At 35.3% G+C, this 24443-nt stretch overlaps 2 protein-coding genes across 3 annotated transcripts in view; both read left to right on the forward strand.

Annotated features, from left to right (window-relative positions):
- Positions 1-19807, forward strand: part of LOC134662495 (proton channel OtopLc-like) — an 87073-nt gene extending 67266 nt beyond the window's left edge. The window contains exons 4-9 of one of the 2 annotated variants that reach the window (XM_063518741.1): positions 4723-4840; positions 5180-5288; positions 5418-5606; positions 16463-16623; positions 17096-17258; positions 18389-19807. In XM_063518741.1, the coding sequence (XP_063374811.1) occupies positions 4723-4840; positions 5180-5288; positions 5418-5606; positions 16463-16623; positions 17096-17258; positions 18389-19398 (1750 nt within the window). In that variant the 3' untranslated portion in view covers positions 19399-19807. The remainder of the gene's footprint in view (positions 1-4722; positions 4841-5179; positions 5289-5417; positions 5607-16462; positions 16624-17095; positions 17259-18388) is intronic. The other variant, XM_063518742.1, reaches the window with a different exon arrangement.
- On the forward strand, positions 10856-12764 carry LOC134662502 (uncharacterized). The gene has a single exon (XM_063518748.1). The coding sequence runs from the start codon at positions 10917-10919 to the stop codon at positions 12714-12716; it is 1800 nt and encodes a 599-aa protein (XP_063374818.1). The 5' UTR covers positions 10856-10916; the 3' UTR covers positions 12717-12764.
- Positions 19808-24443: the final 4636 nt, after the last annotated feature.

The following is a 24443-nucleotide window of genomic DNA, read 5'->3' on the forward strand; positions in this document are numbered from 1 at the left end:
AAGCGTCAAAGATGTGTTTTAGAAGTACCGCACCGGCGTCAGTAGTAGATCGACCTCTGGTAAAACCAAATTGATTGCTATCCAGCAGTTTATTTCTGTTGAAATGTGACAATAGTTGATTCAGAATAAGTTTCTCGAACACTTTGCTTAATGCCGGTAGTATTGAAATTGGTCTAAAGTTCGCTGGATCTGTTTTCGTTCCTGATTTAAACAGCGGGATGATTTTACTATGTTTCATAATATCTGGAAAAATACCAGCATCAATGCATCTGTTGAAAATCTCAGCCAAGTATGGTGTAATCGATTCAATAATGGAATGTAATACTTTGACTGACAGGCCCCAAAGATCTTCTGTTTTCTTTAAATTTAATGACCTAAAAGTCTTAAGAACAGTGTTCGGAGTGACATATGAAAATTTGAAGATTTCTGTACATGCCGCCACATTTGTCTTCAAAATTTCTTCAGCGACGTCTGGCGATGAATTAAGAGCCTTTGTCGTTTCTACCGGTATATTCGAGAAAAACCGCTCAAAATGATCTGCCACTTCACGATCGGAACTTACTAAAGTGTCAGCAATTCGTAGGTTGTAGTGCGGATCCTTCATTTTACGTTTTCCAGTTTCATTGCTGATTACTTGCCATACAGTTTTAACTTTATCACTAGAATTTAGGATCTTTTTGGACAAAAAATCAGCTTTCGCGGCGACACACATCATCTTAAAAGATTTAGAAAAATTCTTAACGTACTCCAGAAATTCCGGCCTTTTATCAGTTGCTTTTAAATCATATAAGTCGTAGAGTCGGCGTCTTTTCTCGTGAATATCCGGCGTAGCCCAGTCGCTAAATTTAGTCTTGGCCTTACCTTGAACCTTCTTCTGAATGAAACAGGCATCAAATTCCTTTTTAATACAGTTAAACAACTCGGAACTCAAACAATCGGGGTCTTCCTGAGTACATGAAAGATAACATAATTGTTTAGTGATATTACGATTGAATAAATCTAGGCGCCTTTCGGAAATCGGCCTGCACATAGTATCTTGAGGAATTTCTTCAGTTTTCCCGCTGAAAGAAGCTTTTAGTCCACAGTGGTCAGAACTTAGGTTGTTAATAACAGATTTACTAATCGCATCCCTGTTACTAAAGATGTTATCTATACATGTAGCACTGGTTGCTGTGATTCGAGTGGGCTCACAAAATAAGTTATCTAAATTAAAAGATTTGAAAGTATTTAGTAACCTTCCACAAGTTGGCGAATTTTCAAGCAAGTTAATATTAAAATCGCCACAAACAATTATAATTTTCTGAGTTCTAAAAACACTACTAAGTACTTCATCTATCACAGATTCAAATAAGTTATAGTCCGCCGAAGGGGGCCTGTACACGCATACAATTATAAATTGTTCCAACTCAACACAGGAAAGTTCTATATGCCGTTCCACAGACATGTCAACAATGTCTCTACGCTCCTTACATTTTAAATTATGTTTCACTAATATCAATGACCCGCCGCGATTGCAGGATCTCCTAAAAAAAGAACTTACTACACTATGATTATTAAAATTAAACATAAATTCATGACCTTTAAGCCAGTGCTCAGTAACACAGAGAATGTCAACATTCGTGGACTGTAAAAACAGATCAATTTCAAGTTCCTTACAGGTAAATCCTTGGATATTTTGATGAACTAAATACAGTACATCGGCTTTACTAAATATACTAGCATCACAGTGACATTCTTACACAGATTGACTAAGTCCCACAGTAAGCTCAAGAAGGCTTGTGTTGAGGGTACTCAGACAACGATATATATAATATACAAATACATAAATACATAGAAAACACCCAAGACTCAGGAACAAATATCTGTTATAATCACACAAATAAATGCCCTTACCAGGATTCGAACCCAGGACCGCGGCTTAACAGGCAGGGTCACTACCCACTAGGCCAGACCGGTCGTAAAGGGAGGCGATACTTTACTCTGGGGCAGACAGATCCATAGGCGTGCCCACGGTGGGGCAAGGTGGGGCAGTTGTCCCACCCTGGTCTCTGACCATAAGCTAAGAATCTCTGTTTCAACCGTACCCTATTACAACGTCCCCAGCCTCCCCTACTTCTGCCCCACCCCTTAAAAAATGCTGCGTACGACCATGATGGACAGATCCCAAATAATGCATGAGTACTGCTGTCACCTTTGGGCAGGAGCACCTAGATGCCACCTTGGTCCCTTCAAATCAGTCCAAAGGCGCGCTATGAATAGTCTATGATCCCAAACTTACAAGCGATATTGAATCTTCAAGTCTAAGGAGATCTCCAAAAAAGAAGTGTATATTAAGTTTTAAAATGGTCGGCAACGCGCATATAACGCCCCTGGAGTGTAGACGTCCATAGGATGCGGTGACCGCTTACCATCAGGTGAGTCGTAAGCCACCGATGGACTAAAAAAACTTATTTGTCTAAATCAAGAGTGAACTTTAATAAGTAAAAGCGGCCAAGTGCGAGTCGGACTCGCCCATGAAGGGTTCCGTATTTAGGCGATTTATGACGTATAAAAAAAAACTACTTACTAGATCTCGTTCAAACCAATTTTCGGTGGAAGTTTACATAGTAATGTACATCATATATTTTTTTTAGTTTTATCATTCTCTTATTTTAGAAGTTAGGGGGGGGGGGGACACACATTTTACCACTTTGGAAGTGTCTCTCGCGCAAACTATTCAGTTTAGAAAAAAATGATATTAGGAACCTCAATATCATTTTTGAAGACCTATCCATAGATACCCCACACGTATGGGTTTGATGAAAAAAAAAAATTTGAGTTTCAGTTCGAAGTATGGGGAACCCCAAAAATTAATTGTTTTTTTTCTATTTTTGTGTGAAAATCTTAATGCGGTTCACAGAATACATCTACTTACCAAGTTTCAACAGTATAGTTCTTATAGTTTCGGAGAAAAGTGGCTGTGACATACGGACGGACAGACAGACGGACAGACAGACGGACAGACAGACAGACAGACAGACATGACGAATCTATAAGGGTTCCGTTTTTTGCCATTTGGCTACGGAACCCTAAAAAATGATATTAGAAACCTCAATATCATTTTTGAAGACCTATCCATAGATACCCCACACGTATGGGTTTGATAAAAAAAAATTTTGAGTTTCAGTTCGAAGTATGGGGAACCCCAAAAATTTTTTTTTTTTTTTTCTATTTTTGTGTGAAAATCTTAATGCGGTTCACAGAATACATCTACTTACCAAGTTTCAACAGTATAGTTCTTATAGTTTCGGAGAAAAGTGGCTGTGACATACGGACGGACAGACAGACGGACAGACAGACGGACAGACAGACAGACATGACGAATCTATAAGGGTTCCGTTTTTTGCCATTTGGCTACGGAACCCTAAAAAGTAACCCTTTCGTTAGTTCATTTCGTTTGGGGGGGCGCAAATTTGGTGCCTGCCCCGGGCGCCATATCCTCTAGCTACGCCACTGTATCGTTTCCCCTAAATACCACAGCCATATAATTTAAATACGAGTATACAATAGCTAGTAATATAGCCGAGGTATTTGACAAGCAAAATTTTAAACAGAAGTATACTTTTAGAGTAATTGATTAGATGGGTTTAAAGATTTTTATTACTCATAAAGAACAAAAGTTCACTTACAATGAGCTTAAACTATAAAGAATTTCATGCATGGTTTACAATTACAGACATCCAGATATCGATGATAATAATTAATATACATTATCACTGATATATTTTTTCAGTTTGGTTTTAAACATTTTTAATGATTGATGATAAATGTAAAAACCATTGCCAAATCTTCCGTCGCAAGTTTCGCACGACGCGCTATATATTTTGTTACTTTCTAATTACTTGGCTTTACGCCCCTCTAAACACAACACTCTTAACAAAAACGAAAAAAAAAAAGCGAGAATGATAAGGTAAGAAATATTAAGATGATTCTTCATTGATGTACATACCTACCTTTTTTTATTGGGAGGAACAAGACCCGCTGATTGTTTTATACAAATTGTGGTGTTAATTACGTACTCTTTACATAAGTATGTTAATAAAATTAGTGTTACTACTTAAAGTTGGGTCGTACGAGTATAAAACTTTCTTGAAATGTACCTACTGTAAGGAATAGGCACTTAATCGTACTCAGATAATGAGATATAATTTGCGGTGTCATTATCAGACTCATGGAAGTTTCTCTTAATTAAATTTTAACGATACCAATTCCCACTTGAAAAAACGTTGTGACAGAAACAGAGCTGTGCGGATTAAATAAATGCTGCGACAGATTTTATTAAAGCCATTCGCATCATGTTCCACCTATTGTACGTTTGTATCGTATGTATTTATGTAATGTCACATTGTTTCTGATTTAACTGTGTATAAAATATCGACATCCGTCAACATACCTAGTATACGTTAGTCGGAGTACCCAACGGAGCTGAAATAAAGTGGCATACGTAATTCTAACGAATGCTTTTATTTATCATATTTTTACAGTTTCTTATAATGTGTTAATAAGTAATGAATGTACTTTATTTTACTTGAAAAAGTTAATCTGTAATTCATTTTATTATTATAACACAACTTTGTCGTAAATGTTGGTGGATATACTCGTATGAAGTATAAGGCAAACATTAATCTCTCATTTTAACCCCAGTTTCAGTTCTATGTGTCCCCAGTTACTATTTTGTTACAGAGGCGATGCACTAGCCACCACCCTCTCAGCGCTGTATGGCAAGCTTCTGGTCGTCATGGGCGTCGCCTTCCCAATGGCCGAAGTAATCTCTACCTACATTCCACCCTCCTTTTATGAGGTAAGAATATTATGAAGACTTTTAATTTTTAGGTTAATATGTAAGTAATTTTTTTAGGCTTTACCTAAGTACTCTTGTTTTAAGAGAGGGTGTAAATCCAGGAAATTAGAAGATTAAAATATTATAAAACGTGATAGTCATGATCGTTCGGTCATATATAGTTGGTCAACCAAAACTTGTCGTCAAAAAAAAGGCGCGAAATTCAAATTTTCTATGGAACAATATCCCTTCGCGCCTACATTTTTCAAATTTGTCGCCTTTTTCTACTGACAAGATCTGCTTGACCAGCTTCATGTGCATAAAATATGCCTTTCCACTAACATATCTTGTGGCGTCCAGGGCTTCTACTTGTACCTGTACATCGGCAGCATGGTGTTCCTGCTCTACATGTACGCGGCGCTGCTCAGGGACCGCTCGAGGTCGGGCGCTGATTCCCCTGTCGTTGGTAGTAAGTATAATTTCTGCTGCCAGGTCACACCAAAACAATTTGACTTTACAAATCAATTTGAACACTTTATTCTGGGTAAAAGTATTTTTGTAAAAATAATAATATTATAAGATTATTTTCATGATTTAGAATCAGACTCAAGTTCGTCTCCCTCCGAGTCGGACTCGTGTTCTTCGCGTACGGACCGCAGCGCCGCCACCGCGCCGCACCCGCACTACCAGATGCCGTCGAACGCTGCGAAGCGGCTGTCCCTCGGGTTCGCTCTCAGCACGAGAACTCACCACTACGGAAGCTTCTACCTCAGAATGGGCGCTGTCGGTAAGTTGAAATACCTATCATTCCAACCCAAGGGCAAAGTGAACAATAAATGCCGTTTAATTATTAGATGGTCGAATCAAAAGCGCTGGTACTGGTATGTAACTTGAAAGTAAACAGGTCAGATACATTTTATTGTATGCTTAATTCGTTCGCCTCTTTCCTGCAGACATTGCAAAGTTAATAGATTCAGAAGCTATATTTTTCGCTGCACCCTTAAAATTTTGCATTCGATAACTTACATTTGAACAATTCGGAATTATCCATACATCCTTTTTTTTAAATTACTTACTTTTTTAAGACTGTTACTAATGATATTTAATAACCAAACTTCATATTCTTGGCTTAACGATGACTGAGTAAAATTGTTTCCGGTTGTGATGGAGTGTTATCATTTATAACGTGAAGCATAACAGATTACTAAACGATAAGAATAAAAAATTGAACAACCATTTGTCAGGTGACATTAGGTAGGTGCAATACAAATACATATTATAATTATAACGACAACAATCATATACTGTTAATTTATAGACATTCGAAGCAAACAATTGTGGTTAATATTAATAATTCTAGGCATTAAATTTTTGGCTATCCCTCAGCCAATGTAATTGAATGTCACGTTACATTATGAATTTAACAAAGAATTTGTTGAACCCTGTGATATCTTGTTATACCTACCAAGATCTTGCTATTTGTATTTAGTTTTCCAGATAATCATAAATATTTTTTATTTAATCTAGGTATATTTAAGATATATAAAAGAGGATGGGCAGATTTGTATGGACTCTATGTTTGTTTGGACTATATTTAAATGTTTCTTTTTTATTTCTAAATCATTACTCAATTGTCAAGTTGAGTTTATATAAAGGTAATTTTATTTGTCAATAAACAAGAAAATTAATGTTCTCTATAATGTATCAAAAAGCAGATACCTAATTTCTGGAAAAAGACTTACCTTTATGGTCAATGAATGTATTCACGATAACACTTTTATTTGAAGGTTGAAATGAAATAGACATGTATTTTAATCGTAAATTACTGTTTTACATCATTGGCCAATTTCACATTGTGCACAGTGTAAAATATTTTACATTGATTGATGAACATAAAAACGATTTAGAGACTTGTCTCGTAAATACGATATCCAGAGTCCACTTTAGGGCTGAATTGGCTATAGTTAACAACGATGAGATGACCAACAATTTGATTCGTCGTATTCATGCGACGAACAATGTCAAGCTATATATCAAAGACTACAACAAGTTAGTGAACAACACATCACCTGACGTGGTTATAATACACGTTAAAGACTATGCCGCTTTAAAAGTTGTAATTAGTGAATTAGACCGAGATTGGAACCGAAAACCGGAATCCCTGCATATAATTATTTTAACAGAAACAGCTAAACAGGACCGTTTAGCGATCTTTCACATGTTGTGGGAATACCATATAATACGCGCGCTCATTATTACTGGTGACGTGGATGATACAGCATCAATATATACCTATTTTCCTTACGAAGAGGGACGGTGTGGTTTGGGCTACAACAATATTATCAAGGTATGCGAATGTGAAGCATCTAAAGAATGGGACGTCTTTCTAATAATTGCGTATCTGGATAAACCTGTATTAAGGAATTGCACCCTACGTGTTGCCACTCACAACTACCCTCCATTGGTTTTAGAAAACCCGAACCCTGAAAATATATTTGCTACTGGTATTGAGCGATATTTGGTAGAAATGTTTTTTGCGCGAGAGAACATAACATTAAATTATACATTTTTCCCTGAAACGAATGAATTCGGAAACATTTCTGATAACTTCACAGTAACTGGGGTTCTCAGCAAGTTATACGAAAATGAAGTTGACGCCGTTTTCGGGGGTTTTGCGCTAAATAATAGACGATCAGCATTTTTTAGTTACATTTGCGCGCACTTGACCGTTGAAGATAGTTTTGTGGCCATATCTCCTAGAGCTGATTTATTAGAAAGGTGGAAAATTGTTTATATTATATTTAGTACATTAGGTTGGTCAATAATACTGTTACTATGCTTTGTCTGTGCTATAATTTTATCATTTTTTAATAATTCGAGTGGGACTCAAAAAAGGAATTATTATTGTTCAGTGTTATTCAAGCTTATTGGAAACGCCACCCATAATATGGCCTTGGGTCTAACAAACAATATTTATAAAAACGTACTTATAATACATTGGATGTGGTATATGTTCTTACTAAACACTTTCTATCAAACGCAATTAACGACTTACACAACATATAGATTGTATAAGCCTCAAGTAAATGAATACATGAATTTACGCAACTATAATTTAAGCCCTTGTTTAGCTACTGATATAGGGCCGTTTTTGAAAAACTCTGGCGATATCCCTATAATAAATGAAAAATATTTAGAATATCAAGGTTGCGAGACTGGAGATCTAGCTCTGGACCAAGTAGCAAAAACACAGACCAAGTACACAGTGACAAATTATTTAAGGTATCAGTGGTGGATTACCCGGCATCCACGAGAATCACGGAAAATATATTTGATGAAAAACAACTTTTATAATGTGCTCTATGGTATATATTTCAAACGTGGATTTCCTCTTCTGGAAACGTTCGAAAGACATATATGGTATCTTGCTGAATATGGTTTTATTGAAGCTATTAAAAGTTTTCACCATCTACGTAAGTATTCAAGGACCTCAGCGGCTATAAATAAATCATTCGAGATACGTGTTCTTAAATTAGAAGATCTAACTATACCGTTTGTTATCCTTATTTCCGGCTTAATCTTTTCATGCTTCATATTTACTATTGAGTTTTCGCACACACAGAGAAGAAAGTAAAGTGGGTTTTCAGTCCTTAAATAAACATGATTCTTAAACGTCTGCTTAGTAACAGTTGTTAATAAAATGGTACATGTATATAGCATATCAGATACGAGTACGTGGCCAAATTCTAGAGATTCGGGAAGAAATACATCATTTAAAGAAGTATTTTCCATGCTTGATAAAATGTTTAACAAAGTTATTTATATTTCAACAGCAGAACTGCTAAGGAGCTTCTAGGGCACAAAAGACACAAAACCTGCGCAGTGACTAGAATATTGACTGGACACTGTAAGTTGAACAAACACTTGTTTCAAATCGGAAAAAAACAAGATGCGACATGCAGGTTCTGCCAGGAGTCAGAGGAGACTGCTATGCATATTCTCTGCTCTTGTGGACCACTAATGTCAAAAAGAAGTACCTACCTAGGGCGACACAGGTACAAAGCATTACGGCCCAAAGAATCTGGAACTTACTGGATTCAACGGATATTAGTACTTGGTCGAAGTGGCATTCCAAAGGCCCAAAACACCCCAATAATAATAATCATTGTGGCGAGCTGTTGGGGAGTAACGACCCCATGGACCTGAGTGCTCCAGAGAGTCGGTCAGGGTCTCAGTTTCCGGCGTGTCTTCGTCGGTCGGATTGGAACCCCAAGGGGACCCGCAGGACTCTCTGCTCTGGCTTGCTTTAATTGGCCGTTCAGAGAGGAGTCGTTAGAGCTAATGCTCCAGGGGTGGAAGTGTTAAAGGGCATAACGCCGCGAGCGACTTCTGAGAAAGCGCAGCACACCAGCTCTCGACACCCCTGAGCCGCTCACGCCGGTGTTGCGCCTGGCCGTCTTTACGATAGCGCATCAGGTGCCCATCTAGCGAGTGGCGAGTCACCGCCTGCCTCGATAACGTATGTCAGCATTATTATGGCAGGTGTCCGGACCTCTTTACAATAGCCCAATTTAAGCTCCAGTCAAACTCATACATAGCCCTGAACTCTTTCCATTTTTGTTACAATAGCCCCAATGCCTGCTGAAACCGGTTCACGGGTATCTATTGATGTACCCGTGAATGGGTTCCAGCAGGCGTTCTACATGACATCAAACTTGTCTTAAAGGGGCTCTGCGCTGTTGGCTTCGGCCCCACGCATGCCTCCCAAAGGTCCAGGACCTCATGGTCCCGAGATATGGTAAGACATACAAATAATAATATTTATATTTCAACAGATAATTTATTTTTCGGATCTATATCCGTAGAAATAATGTGGCTGTACGAATACTAGTCTGTCTAGTTCTAGTTCTATCGTATTCTTTACATAAAAACTGACAAAGGACCATGACCTTACATATAAAAAAAGCGGCCAAGTGCGAGTCGGACTCGCCCATGAAGAGTTCCGTATTTAGGCGATTTATGACGTATTAAAAAAAAACTACTTACTAGATCTCGTTCAAACCAATTTTTCGGTGGAAGTTTACATGGTAATGTACAACATATATTTTTTTTAGTTTTATCATTCTCTTATTTTAGAAGTTACAGGGGGGGGGGGGGGGACACACATTTTACCACTTTGGAAGTGTCTCTCGCGCAAACTATTCAGTTTAGAAAAAAATGATATTAGAAACCTCAATATCATTTTTGAAGACCTATCCATAGATACCCCACACGTATGGGTTTGATGAAAAAAAAATTTTTGAGTTTCAGTTCGAAGTATGGGGAACCCCAAAAATTTATTGTTTTTTTTTCTATTTTTGTGTGAAAATCTTAATGCGGTTCACAGAATACATCTACTTACCAAGTTTCAACAGTATAGTTCGTATAGTTTCGGAGAAAAGTGGCTGTGACATACGGACGGACAGACAGACGGATAGACATGACGAATCTATAAGGGTTCCGTTTTTTGCCATTTGGCTACGGAACCCTAATTAGTGCGACATAAAATATTAAAGTTAAATAAAATTTAACTAAAAAAATCCATACCTACTAATTGTTGCCAAGTTTAAGCACTTTACGTCAAAAATGTGACAGTGACGTAGAAAGTGGCGCCTTCTATAATTTTCTACAATTTCTTGTGAGACTATAGCTACAGTCAGCAGCAGAAGTTGCTAAGCGGGCCAGGACAGGAGTTCAAAATGATCTTAACGCGACTCTATTTTTATGAGAATAAGAGCGTGTCAAGGTAATTTTGAACATTTCGCCCGCTTAGCAACTTCTGCTGCTGACTGTACCATAATTATTTTTGAGGTTCCCTTTTTCCTGCAGTGTTTAGATTGATGACTATGATACCTAATATTGATAATGATGATGTAAAATTGTAAATGATACGTAAAATAAATATTATATAATGGTTTGAAGTTAAAAGAAAACATAATTATAGCAATTATTTAGGTCCGTTATTACGAACGTTATCTAACAGTTATTATCATTAACTAATTATAGTCGCACATGGCTTTAGCTGTTAGTAACATTAGCGCACTCACGACAGTCAGTCATGCTCTACAAAATAGTGATTTATTATTTCATTAATATAGTTTATACTAATGGCCATGTTGGAAATATTCGCGTTGCCGAAATGCCACAAGAATTTGTAGAGCAATGTATTGTAGATATTATTGCATCAAAATCTCAATTTAACTCCGACATAGCTATCATTAACAATGATATTGTCACCACTGAGTTGATTCGGAGGATTCACAAAACCAACAATGTCAAGCTTTACGTAAAGGATGGTTCCGTGCATGTCGCTGCATCGCCCAGTAGTTTTATAATATATGGCCAGAACCTATCGTATTTTCAAAATCTGATTGACTATATGAACAAGGATTATTACCGCAAGCCAGATGCTCTTTACATCATAATAATGCCAGATTTAAAAAATGATTTTATACAAATATTTCATACATTATGGAAGTACCATATTATAAATACGCTTATCATTGTCACAGAGACAAATAATTCTGCATCAGTATATTCCTATTTTCCATATTCAGAAGGTGGTTGTGGCCGGAATTATAACAATACAATTAAAATTAGTGATTGCAATAGTGTTAAGAAATCTGACATAATGGACTCGATACGTGAATATGATATTCCTGTCCTTAAGAATTGTGTTTTACAAGTAGGAACTCATAATTATCCACCGATAGTTATATCGGATATAGATCCGAAAAATAAATTAGCTGTTGGAATAGAAATAGATTTGTTAAACATTTTAGCAAGCTTGGAAAATATTTCTTTAAATTATGTATTTTTTCCCGAATATGTAGAATTTGGCCACGTATCTGATAATTTTACTGTTACTGGAATATTAAAGAAATTATATGATAATGAAGTTGATTTGGTGATTGGGGCCTTTGCGTTGAACAGTCAACGAGCACTATTCTTTGACTTTATATGGTCCCACTTTGCGTATGAAGATAGTTTTGTTACTGTGACTCCTAGCGCCGGTCTCTTAGAACGATGGAGAATCATTTACATAGTGTTTAAACCACTAGTCTGGCTACTATTATTATTCATATTCTTACTTTGTTCAGTTCTTCTTTCTAATAATAACATCGTACTAAATTATGATAGATCTTCTGAACTTCTTAATCTATTTGGGAATTTGACACAAAACATTGCATTAAGTCTCAAAGGATACAGATTTAATAACTTTATTATTGTTCATTGGATATGGTTTGGGTTTTTAGTAAATTGTTTTTATCAAAGTAAGCTAACAAGTTTTACTACATATCGAATCAGCAAGCCACAATTGAATGAATATATGTCTTTAAATGATTACAACTTTACTCCGTGTTTCGCGCTAGACATATCTCCGTTTATGAAATACTCTGGTCAAGTTCCTATTATACATGAAGAATATCTAGAAACCCACGGATGTGAAACTGCAGATTTATCCATGGATACGGTGGCGAAAACGCAAAATAAGTACACAGTAACAAACTACTATAGATACCTTTGGTGGATAACTAAAAATCCAACGAAGAAGGCACAAATCCATCTCATGAAAGAAAAACTGTACAATGCTCTTTATGTCATATTCCTAAAACGCGGTTTTCCACTTCTAAAAGATTTTCAACTTAAAATGATGCAGTTAGTTGATAATGGTTTTGTGGAAGTTGTTAAATCTCATCATATGATTCATGACCATGTAGATTCGAATGTTGGTGGTTCATTTGAAATTAGTCGTTTAAAATTAATAGATTTTATTATACCGTTTAGTATTTTAAGCACAGGTTTGGTAGTTGCATTTGTAATATTTGTAATTGAATTAATGCACGCTGATAAATAAATATTTGTACCTACTTCAATAGGAACAAAAACTTTGAATTAATCTTTGTGGATTTGGCAATATTGTGTGTCTAAATATATGAATATTGTGTTAAGTAGACAAAGGAAAAAATATAAATATATCAGAGTAAAAAATAATATAATTGTTGTCTTATTTTACTTCTATTTTTATTATAAGCTTTTATTTAACTTGCAATGTACTTAGTACGTTTGTTAAAGTGAAACCTTGCAAACTAAATTTGACCCATTTCCCAACTTCCAATGAAGCTGAAAATTTGCATACATATGTAAGTCGGGTGACAATGCAATATATGGTACCATCGAGCTTATCTGATGATGGAGACACGAGGTAGCCATAGGAACTCCGTGCTAAAACAACGCAACCTAATTGTGTTTGGGGTTTTTAGAATAGGGATCAGGGATGTTGCGAACATCCGCATCCGCATCCGCATAAAATCGATGCGGAGCTTATGCGGATGCGGATGTCGAACAAGTCGGTCCAGGAACGTCTTAGCGGCGACGTAAGTGCTAGGTAATTTAGTCATTACCTATAACGAAATCGTCTAGATCCAGAAAAGTCGGCCAAGTTACTGTTTATTAAATATAACGCACCTATATTCTTGCTCAAATACTAAACGTTTCGTTTTTTTTTATAAAAAAATACTAAAAATGTAATACTTGACGTTTTCTAAGTACTTAATCTTGACATCCGCATCCGCATCCGCATCCGCGGATGTGAGCCATTAAATATCCGCATCCGCATCCGCATCCGCGGATGTCAAAAAATCTGCATCCGCAACATCCCTGATAGTGATGATGACACATGTTGAATTTTATAACAAAATCTAGTAAAATAGCAAACGAGCAATTTATCACAATAATGTGGATATTATAATAAAATATTGAAAAATTACAAAAATACAGGACCTGAAAGTTTCAAAATTTAAGTTTTTTTTTTACTACAAAAAACGATAAAAGTAAGGGTACCATTCGATTCCTTATATTTCATCCAAAAAAATATTGTATAGCAACTATATACATAAACGCAATATTTCACCGACAAAAACGCAATTTTCTTGTTTTGTCCATATTACAAGATGGGCTCCCAGAGACCTTGACGTCACGTTCCCTTATCCTTTTGTTTAGGGCGTTTCGCGAGTGAAGTACGACTGTCGGCCTTTGACTACAATTTCTAACTTTTGTGTTACTTTAATGCAATGGGTCCAATATAGACATTTGATCCTAAAAACAAACCCGATCGAGTGATACCATAAATAAAAATTAGTTATGTACCCTATTGTCTCGATGAGTATTAGTTGCCTGTGGATATTAGGGTGGAGCGAAATCCAAAATTCTTGAATATAGCAATGGAACCCCTCTAAAAGGATGTCTAATTTTTTATTGTTTAAGGGAAAAATAATAAAAAAAATATTGGTATATACTTTTAGCCCTCTACTATTCGATTATATATAGCAATATTTGTATATTTTTAATAAATTTAATTTATGCTTATTTTTTTTATAACAAGTTTTATTCATTAAATAACATCTTTTTGTTACAGATATACTCGATTCCTATACTTATTTTTGTTTATAACGTATATTTTTATGACATGGTAAAACCACGTAAATAGAGGTTTTATGGAAAAGGCCCTTTAACCCGGATATTGTGCACAAATTGCAGTTTACAACTTATTACAGAACCGTGAAAACTATTTTGAACGTGATAAGATAATTAAAATACTACTAGTAAAAGCAAATATATGCCTAACATACGTGTGAACATGACCCAAAAAGGGCGTAAGCGACGCCGAACGGCAATATTTGACGCTCATTTAAACATATAAGTAACCCATTTTTTGCAGTAAAATGATACTTATCGTAATCAATAACACCGTTACTTTGGCACAAGAACGCAAAAAAAAAATAACTCATATAATTTTTTTATACTGTAGCATTTTCCTTGTTTTGCATGAAATTGCTATTTAATATGAAAGTTTGAAATTTTATTATTTCATAAATATTGAAAAAGGCACAAAAATTTTGGTAATAACTTATTAAATGCTTATTAAGTATTATATAATTTCAATAAAATGTACACATATTAGTGAAATAGTATATTTAAATAATTGATGAAAATTTACCTTTATTAATTTCTTTAGCGGCTGGGTAGAGGGCTAAAAGTAGTGTTTATTTTGAAACTTGATATAATCACTATAATCTACATGACAAACTGCAACTTTTTGTACCGGTTCTACATTGATAATCAAATTTTTATTTTTTCCCATACAACGACGCTCCACCCTAGTGGATATCCCAAGAAGTAGGCGCTAGTTTTTAGTAAAGCGACTGCCATCTGACCTCCCAACCGGAGGGAAAACTAGGCCTCTTTGGGATTAGTCCGCTTTCCTCGCGATATTTTCATTCGCCGAAAAGCAACTGGTAAATATCTAATGATATTTCGTACATAAGTTCCGTAAAACTTATTGGTACGAGCCTTGGTTTGAACCCGCGACCTCCGGATTGAAAGTGGCACGCTCTAACCGCTAGGCCACAAGCGCTTTCAACGAAATTTAAATATTCTCACTTAAAATTCATTCAATAATGGGTCATCTTTTTAACACATTAGTAGAACGTAGTATAATAATTCTTCTAACAAAGTATGTATCATCGTCGTCTGGCTGTCAGGAAACAATAACAACAATAAAAAGTTTATACTTAAGTACCAAGAGTATAGATTGCAATTGTCTGACAAAACCAAATTTTTCAGTAGAAAATAGCGGCAAATTCTCCTTTTAGACCTTATTAGCAATAATTCGACTTTCTCACAATAATATTTTTTTGAAGTGAAAACTTCTTTAGCGGCGCTGGGCACTTTTTGAGGTGGGGAAAAAATTATAAAGTCGAGACAGCGTAAGGCGATCAGTGATCACGTGACCGTAAAGGGCGTAAGGCGATCACGTGACCGTAAGCCCCGTAAGGTGGCCACTCATAATTTAAATGGCATTTAAATCAATAAAGAAAAACTCAATGTTATTTGACATTTATGTTGCGGACTCCTTTTTAAGACTCTTTACCTATGTTCAAATAATTTGACGTTATCATGGCAGTATGTAAATAAACATGTCAATGAAAAAGTGTGATCTTATTTGAGAATGATAATAATATATAATAAATAAATAGAATACCTCCGTTAAACGTATGGTTCGTGTTACCGGGCGTCGGTAACATAGTGAGGTGAGTTTTCACTTCTATCGGCACTCCCGGAGTGCAACCGTAGTTGCTTTTTTTTATTAGAAAGCAGCTGGTACATAATAGCAAATCATAATTTGTACTTACATAAGAGCCAAAAATGTCAGTGGTCCAAGCCGGTTTCAGACGGTTTGGAAGCAGCACGCTTATCGCTAGGCCTACGAGCACAGAACATATTAAAGAGGTTAGAATGGCTATCGCGCGCAGTTAGTATCGGAACCGGTGTCGCCGCTCGTTCCTCTCCACATTTACTAACACTCGCGCAACGGTAGTAAAAACTTGTGTGCGTGGTGAATTTGATGTCTGGCTTCTTAATCTGAAGGTTATTGTGGCGCAAAAGGCATGTTTACTTCGTTTTTCGGTCAGCGCGGGCAAGTAGCATGCGAGCGTTTGCTCAAAACCGGCGGCGACACGTACTCTGCTCGCATCGCCATTCTAACTTGTTCTGTGCCTACGGGCTTATAGTGTATTTAATTCCTTTTTATACAATTTTCAGCGTTCGGCATCGGCTCTATGATCTACTCCGGCCTGGAGTTTGGCCAGTATTGGGAGCTGGAGAGAAACACCAACTGCCACAACGTGTTGCTGGCGCTCACGCCGGCCACTAGGATGGCCTTCATCTTCATCCAGATGTACTTCATCTTTCTTAACAATGAGGTTAGTTTTGCATTCATTTCTTTCAATAGAATTATGATGTACTTATGCTAATTGGCATTGGAATTTAACTAAATATTGCTAATTAACATGCCACTATATTCTGCGTCTAGATTACACAAAAATTTGTCAATAATAGTACCTATTCATAAATTAGGAATTACCTACTTATTAAGTTTGTAATGTATTAAATCACGCTAACTTTTGCTCTGGGAACAATAATCGGGTAGCGACTGTGAGGTGAGTTACAAAAAAAAGGGTTGTAATATATTGTGCGTGCTATTAAATTGAATAGTTAGGTACTAGTTGAAATTTAAAATTTAAATATTGTCAGATAACTAATAATAATATATCTAAACAAGTTTAATAGCTTCTTTTATTTTAATTTCTGGCCTTTAATGTGTCAAAGAAAATTATTACGATATCAAAAATCAGTGAACTTTACAACACCTAAAGAAATTCAATGTAATTCCAGATGAAAGTGTACAAGCACAAGATAGTGGCGAGATTCGGGCTGATGCACATGGTTGGGACTAACCTCAGCGTGTGGCTGAACGTGCTCGTGCAGGAGACCAAGCACGAGATCCTCACCTTCTATGACCCGGAGAATAAGACCATAGGCTTATCGCACAGACTGGGTAATTTTCTTACTTAATACCTAGGTACATAATACATACATCTCGATTTGAATCCATACATTCATACAAGATGCCTATGTTAAAGCCTTGAAGAATCACATCTAATTTGTTATTAATATTTACACAAATAAGTATTATTAAATTCTTTTCCTGCATGATTGAACATATATGTATATTCAGGGCTTTAAACGGTGCCGTCTCTGGTTTTTTTTGCGCCAATTGCGTCTACGTATGTAGCTTTCTCACCACACCGGATTGTTATGCCATTTAGGGTTCTTGCTAAATTGGAAATTCTATATCGTAAGTATTGAATAACCAATTAAGCTATGACCCTAAATGGTGCAACAATCGCGGAGCGTGATAGTTTTAATAAAGAAAGTTTTCACATCAAATACAATACTAATAACAGCCTTTACAAATTTTATCATAAATATGTAGGTACGTTATAAATACCTTTGTATGTTCTAAGTTGCTAATTATTAATTGACCTTAAATATGACGGAATTTTACATCCCGTCTGCTAAAAATAAGTAACATGCTTTCTCCCCATTATTGAATAAGCTTGGAAGTTTATTGACATCTTACCTGTAAATGTATGCAATGTTTTTGAGTTACTAACTGTAGGTAGGTACAATGACTTTTTTTTATATAAATCGCGTTATCTAAATTAGACATTAAACTATTACATTAAACTTTAAGGCGATCCTTAATAAATACACCCTTATCACTTGTCAGCAAAATCGGTTCAAATTCAAACACTGCGGACATCCCTTTTTACTTACAGGTACTTATTTATTTCCAAATTTACGGTACAAAAGACGGGTTGTACTTAATTAATAAGGCGCTTGCCACGCCATCGTCCCGATTGCGTTCCCATTCCAACCCGCCGGTATTCGACCTAAATTCTTGGCGAAGCTGGAAACTGAACGGCGGTTTGACGTGCTTTGCCTCATAAATGAAATGATATATTGATTGGAAGCTTCGGTTCACAAGCAATTTCAGAGTTTGCACTTATTTAGTACCTAGGGATTCTGTCTTGTAATAGTTGTAATACTTATTCTATCTAAGCCTTATGTTTTTACAAAAATATCAGATTGTTTAATTTCAATATGATCATTTTTACATTTCAGCGTTTCAAAAAGCGTTTGTTACATCATTGGCAACCGAAGTACCTCCATCGCACCCAGCGGCAGCTCATCTACGGGTGCCTCGTGGCTTGAAGGGACCTCATCACATCTTCGAGTGTCGGCGGACTAATATCATGGGCTCTTTAGTGCAAGACGCTTCGCCTTTCCTCTTTCCGTGCACTATCGAATATTCCCTTATATGCGCTGCTATTTTATACGTCATGTGGAAGAATATATCTAAGTATCCGTCTAAAGACGTCGCAGCTGCCATCGCAAAAGCACGATTGTTGGAAGGTCTCGCGTATAAGAAATCGCCACACTTGTATAGCGTGGACTGCGCAAGAGCTCATAAAGGCCTGTTCTTTGGGATCTTGGTTTTAGTACTCACAATTATTTCTCTTATATTGTTCTTTGTTCTGATTTCAAAGAAAGACTACGCAACATTAGCTGTGGTGGAGGTTAACGTATGTGAATTAGCGTTATATGCCATGACAACTTTCGCAAGTCTAGCAGGGATGGTGTGCGTACGAAACCTCAAATATGATGGGAACAGAAACCTGGAGCTGGATAATATCCTGCTTGTCGGAGCGCAAACTGGCATGTTTATCTATGGAACTTTTACAATCATCGGAGGTCATTTTACTATTGAAAAGAATACCATTTTAATCTTGATTACAGCCTTATCGTCACTAGTGCAAACGACTTGCCAGACGATGTTTATCTTAGACGCGAGTCGTCGGTCAGCTAAAACACCGGATCAGCTGCGGAAAAAACCCGGGAGAGAAATCGTTACATTCCTTCTTGTAACTAATTTGGCTATGTGGGCCATAAATACGCTTGAAAAGTCTAGGGCGGAGTCTCATCCGGTGCAATTGCACTTTTACGGGTTATGGGCGTGGACGATCATCACCCACGTGTCTATGCCGCTAGCCATATTCTACAGGTTCCATTCTACAGTTTGTTTGTGCGAAATTTGGAAGCGAGCATACAAGATGAAGCCAGCTTACATGTAGCGTCGAGCCCTCTACTAAGTGATCCTCGCTTACACAATAAGCTATCGCACTTTTTAAAGCGCATACCTATATGTAAGTCGTTTGAAAAGAAGCGTAATTAAAATAGATTGTGCCATAGATTTAACGTCAGTGGATACCGGATTAGCATAGTTAGTTATTTGCTGTTTGGACAGCAAACTATCCTTATAATGCCAACCAAAGCTTTCATCCAATTTTATAATTGCTTATTTCCGGTGTACACTAAAAGTTTATTAATTATTACTATACGTGTTAGTTTGAAGTTGACTGCTTTAATGTTAAGTTATTGTATTTAAATATTTTAATGTGTTATTTATTTGTAGCTTTATTAGATGCTTTAAATATCACTAACAGATTCATATTGATATAAACATTGAAACAAGTTTGAGATAAATATTTTCTTCTCTCGAATTGTGCACATAATTCATACATTTACTTCGCAATTTGTTTATCTTAAATACTATACCTACAATGGAATATTTTCCAAAAAAATGTATTCAGAATGAAATAGTCTTCCAATAGGTTACAGATCACTTTTTATGACTTTATATTCTTATTCATTCGCATTTGCAATATTACCATACAATCAATCTCAAAATGGGACACCAGAAAATTGAGATCTATCGAATGGGGCAATTGTGAATATCTAAAATGGTATCTAACACGGATTTAACAATATTATGCACGTAAAGTGTTTCATATTACTTCGGGCCCCAAAAAAACATAGTCTGATCAGATATATACATTTTGTAGCGATATTTTTGCGATAAATGTAGTGACAGTATTTTGGAAAAAATTTAAACCATAGGGATACGTATAGTATATACCGAGGACCCAGTAGGTAGGCAAAAGTAACACCAAAGTTTTATATTACTATTAATGGAGTAAGTAATTTTTGGAGCTTATAATTGTATTGTATACAGTCCAGTGTTTTCACATTTTTTAGAATCTATGAAATAATAGAATTGACTTCCATTCCTACACTAATTTTGAATAATTAAAGGTAATTTATAGAATTAGATATTACGTCCAGTGAGAACATAACAATTGTATTCCCCGTGGAAGATATTCAGCTAGCCCGAATAAGTGAAATTCTATGCAAATCTTATTTTTGGCTAATTGCTCAAGTACCGTGATTATGTAGCTAACCTACTAAAGTGGTTATTTACTTATGAAACATTTGGAACTATGAAGTTAATATTCATAACGTTGGATTATAATATTTATAATTGATTTTCAGAACACCTAAGCTCGTTGATATAATATTTATGTTAATTTAGCAATAGCGTATTATTTTGATATGTGGCTTCAAAACGAAGGTTTAAGAGTTTGTTAGGTATTTTATTTTTGTACAAATTTAAAAAAACACTGTGATCAGTAAAATTGGATTGCATCTCATAAAAGAACAACGTTAATTTGAGCTCTGACACTGAGCAAGTTCACAAAACGAAATTATTGGATACATTAATTATATCTACATAGGTACATATGTAGACGTAGTTTTAATACAGTTTTATTGTATTAATTTAGTTGTACATACAATAATATATAAGATTCAAACAATACTCAAGCATGACAATGTTAGCTTTAAATTGTGTGAGTACTATGAAATATTTATCGTACTAATCTATTTTCGTCCCGAATGAATGAAGTACCGACCGTGTATAAGTGGAAATAAATGTAAAATAACAGTAAGCACTAATATTAAGCTCAATCGCTTTAAATGTGTTTTACCTTTACACAATAATGCATTACTGTTACAAGTCGTATTATCTTTGTTTGTTATTAAGTGCAATAATGATCTGAGCCGCATAATATTTAATAATATTCATAACATAATATTCGCCAAAATCAAAAAGTAAGAATTTAGATATGTACCTATTAAATAACGGTCTGGGTATATTTGTGTCATGTTTTTCAGCGAAGCGTCTAAACTACTAAGTTTATTTTTAATGAACGAGGTGTCATTCGATTCGTTTTCGTAGCCAGACCAAGTTTAACCTCCAGGGAGGAATTTAATTTAGAGATGCCCCGAATAGTGGTTTTGGCCGAATACCGAATACCGAATATTCGGCCCCTTTCTCGGCCGAATACCGAATATTCGGTATGACATGCGAACATTTTGAGTCACAATTATTATGAAAACTGATCGCTAATAACAAAGCTCAACGTTAGATGACGTTAGCTAAGATATATATAAATTGTTGCTGAACAGCATTAATGAATAGAGTCAAAAAAAACAGACTCATGATAAAAATAAAATGTTTTTTAATCAACAAATACTCAAAAAAGGGTCTTCGTATTTAAAAACTTTCCAAGAATACATTCTAAATATACCTCATAGTTTTTGGTTATTTTTATTGTGCAATTTTTCTTTTTAAGTAGGTGCAACAGATATTCGGTATTCGGCCGAATAGTAGGCAACATTCGGCCGAATACCGAATATTCGGCAAAATGGCCGAATAGGTCGAATACCGAATAGTTGCCGAATATTCGTGGCATCTCTAGAATTTATTCTTTACGAAAAAAACCGCAGTCGAGGTAAAGTTATAAAGTTACTGAGATAAGAAGGCTCAGAGTTTATTTTATTTATGTTAACAAAATAGGGTCACATTCTCCATCTCGTTTAAAACTAATAGCCATCCAAAATATAATTAGGTATATCGACCTTATGATGATTTTAAAGTTAATTAATAACATTTTTAAGATATACCTACACCATATTTTGTAATACTTACTCAAATACTGTTGTCTTTTTAATGCTTCATTATCATTACAGTTTCAAACCAAATATTTGTTGAATCTCTCTTATTATTATTACTGACTTAGTTGTGTACAGTATTATAGTGATATTAGATTAATGTTTCTTTTATATATATATGAATTATTTATTTATTTAGGTGAGATTGTGTATTATACCTAAATAGTTTTAAGATTGTCTTTTCGGATGTTAAACGTTTACAAGCAAATAAACTCTTCAAATTTTGGATCCCGCTACGATATTGTTATCTTCATTTATCATTAAGCCTAGGCCTTGACTAGGTGGGTATTAAATATGTGTATTGTGTATTAAATCGAGAATAAGATGATACGTAAATGTTTTTATCTACACACATGTCATTAGTGCTCTATAATGCGTTCAGAAACTGTAGGAAATGACAAGCTTTATTACAACCAATTTTACTATGAGAACTTTCTTATCTGTGGTAGTAGGAAAATTTGTACTTTAATGTACGAGTACATAGGTAACGTTATAGATTTTTGTAAGGTTATGAGTTTAAATTTGGAACAGCAGTCAAAACTGCAGTGGGTCTCTATTCTAGTATCCATAGATATTAAAACAGTTATCGATACGAAACGTCAATTTAGTATGTTTTTTTAAATTAAAACCGCACGATATTTGATCTCGAGTGACATGAGAATAGGGACTTCATTCTTTTGTCTAGGAATTAAAAAAAACTACGGATGTGTGACATGCGTGAAAAAAGTTTTCATTCGCCGCCATTTGACGTACCTACAGTTTATCTTTTAGTTAGTTTTAAGTATGTGTTTAGATAAAGTAGTGTATGTAACTGTACATAATTAGGCATTAAAACACTCGTGTGATCCTTTTAAGAAACTCACTAACGTTCGTTTCTTAAACCCACACTCGTATTTTAATGCCTCTCATTATGTAGCAGTCACATAAACTACTATTTGAAAACTCCGTTGAAATTTTTTCCAATGGGATTAAGTTAATTGGATTTTGTGTAATCTAATGGAAGCACAAACAGAAATTTAACCAGCAACTGTATAAAGCCCTGATATTTAATTTAATTTAAGCCTTGTTTATTCCTTAATAAAATTTCAGTACATTAAAATTATATTCACATATTTCATAATTTAATTAATAAAAGTCAATTTATTTTGCATGAAAACATTTTAAAGCCCTGATATTATTATACTCGTGTCTTATTCATTGTTGATAAAATACCTACTTGGTATCTTATTAATCTTTAATAAACGATTTACTTTCATCTGTTCTTCGCTAGTACGAGTACTCGTAGATTTCGTATTTCTTCAATGTCTGACAAACTTGATGCAATTTAAAGCCAGCATTCGTTTTATGTCTAGCTAACTATTAGTGAAAACAATATGGGCAACGATTTTCAATCTGTCTCTGTGGGATAACTGATGCTTTAATGTTAAGGAGAGTGCTCGCAAAGTTTTAGGAAGCACAGGATGTACTTATTTTAAAAATCCAGAACGCCTCATTAGAATGCTAAAAGACAGGTTTAATTTAATAATCTTTTATACTTATATACTAGAAAGAAAATTGCAATGTGAATAGATGTCTCGGTCCAAAATATACCTATGTTGAGTATCGATTCCAGGAAAGATCTAATAATTCTTATACATAACAATTAAGGACAGTTAATATGTACGATGCATGTGTAAGATGCATTCGTGATTTGATTAATAATGCTACCTATTTACTAGTTAAATGTTTAGAGAATAGATGTTTTTTGAGGTTGAGCGGTGACATATACTGGCCAGGGCATATAGAATTGAAGGGTTCCCGTACAGTTTCACTGTCGGAAGTAATTATTTCCTATAAGTACATACCAAGTAATTATACCAACTTAGCTACAATGGTTTACTCTTCGTACCTACTTTAAGCCACAATATTCACTTAGAGGTTTCTAAAGCGTCACGTCCGAAGCTAAATGTATTCATATCAGAACCGATCGAAGAATGGGAATGCTATGCCCTTATTTCTGCATTAAATAAAGACTCAATAAATTACAAATCCTACTTATTCATACTTAATATGTGAAAGTTTGTACTTTTTAATGTTTGTTCCTCGATCACGCAAAATCGGCTTAACGGATTTAGATGGACAGACAGATAAGTTTATAACCTGGAAAAGAACTTAGGATACTTTTTTCCGGAATTTATCTCCTAAGTTTTGTATGAAACGGTTGGATATAGCCACGTAGGTATTTGTTTAGTAACCAGGTTTATAAACAATGTTTCGTAATGAGTAG

The sequence above is a fragment of the Cydia amplana genome, chromosome 3 (assembly GCF_948474715.1).
Source record: "Cydia amplana chromosome 3, ilCydAmpl1.1, whole genome shotgun sequence".
NCBI classification, from domain to species: Eukaryota; Metazoa; Arthropoda; class Insecta; order Lepidoptera; family Tortricidae; genus Cydia; species Cydia amplana.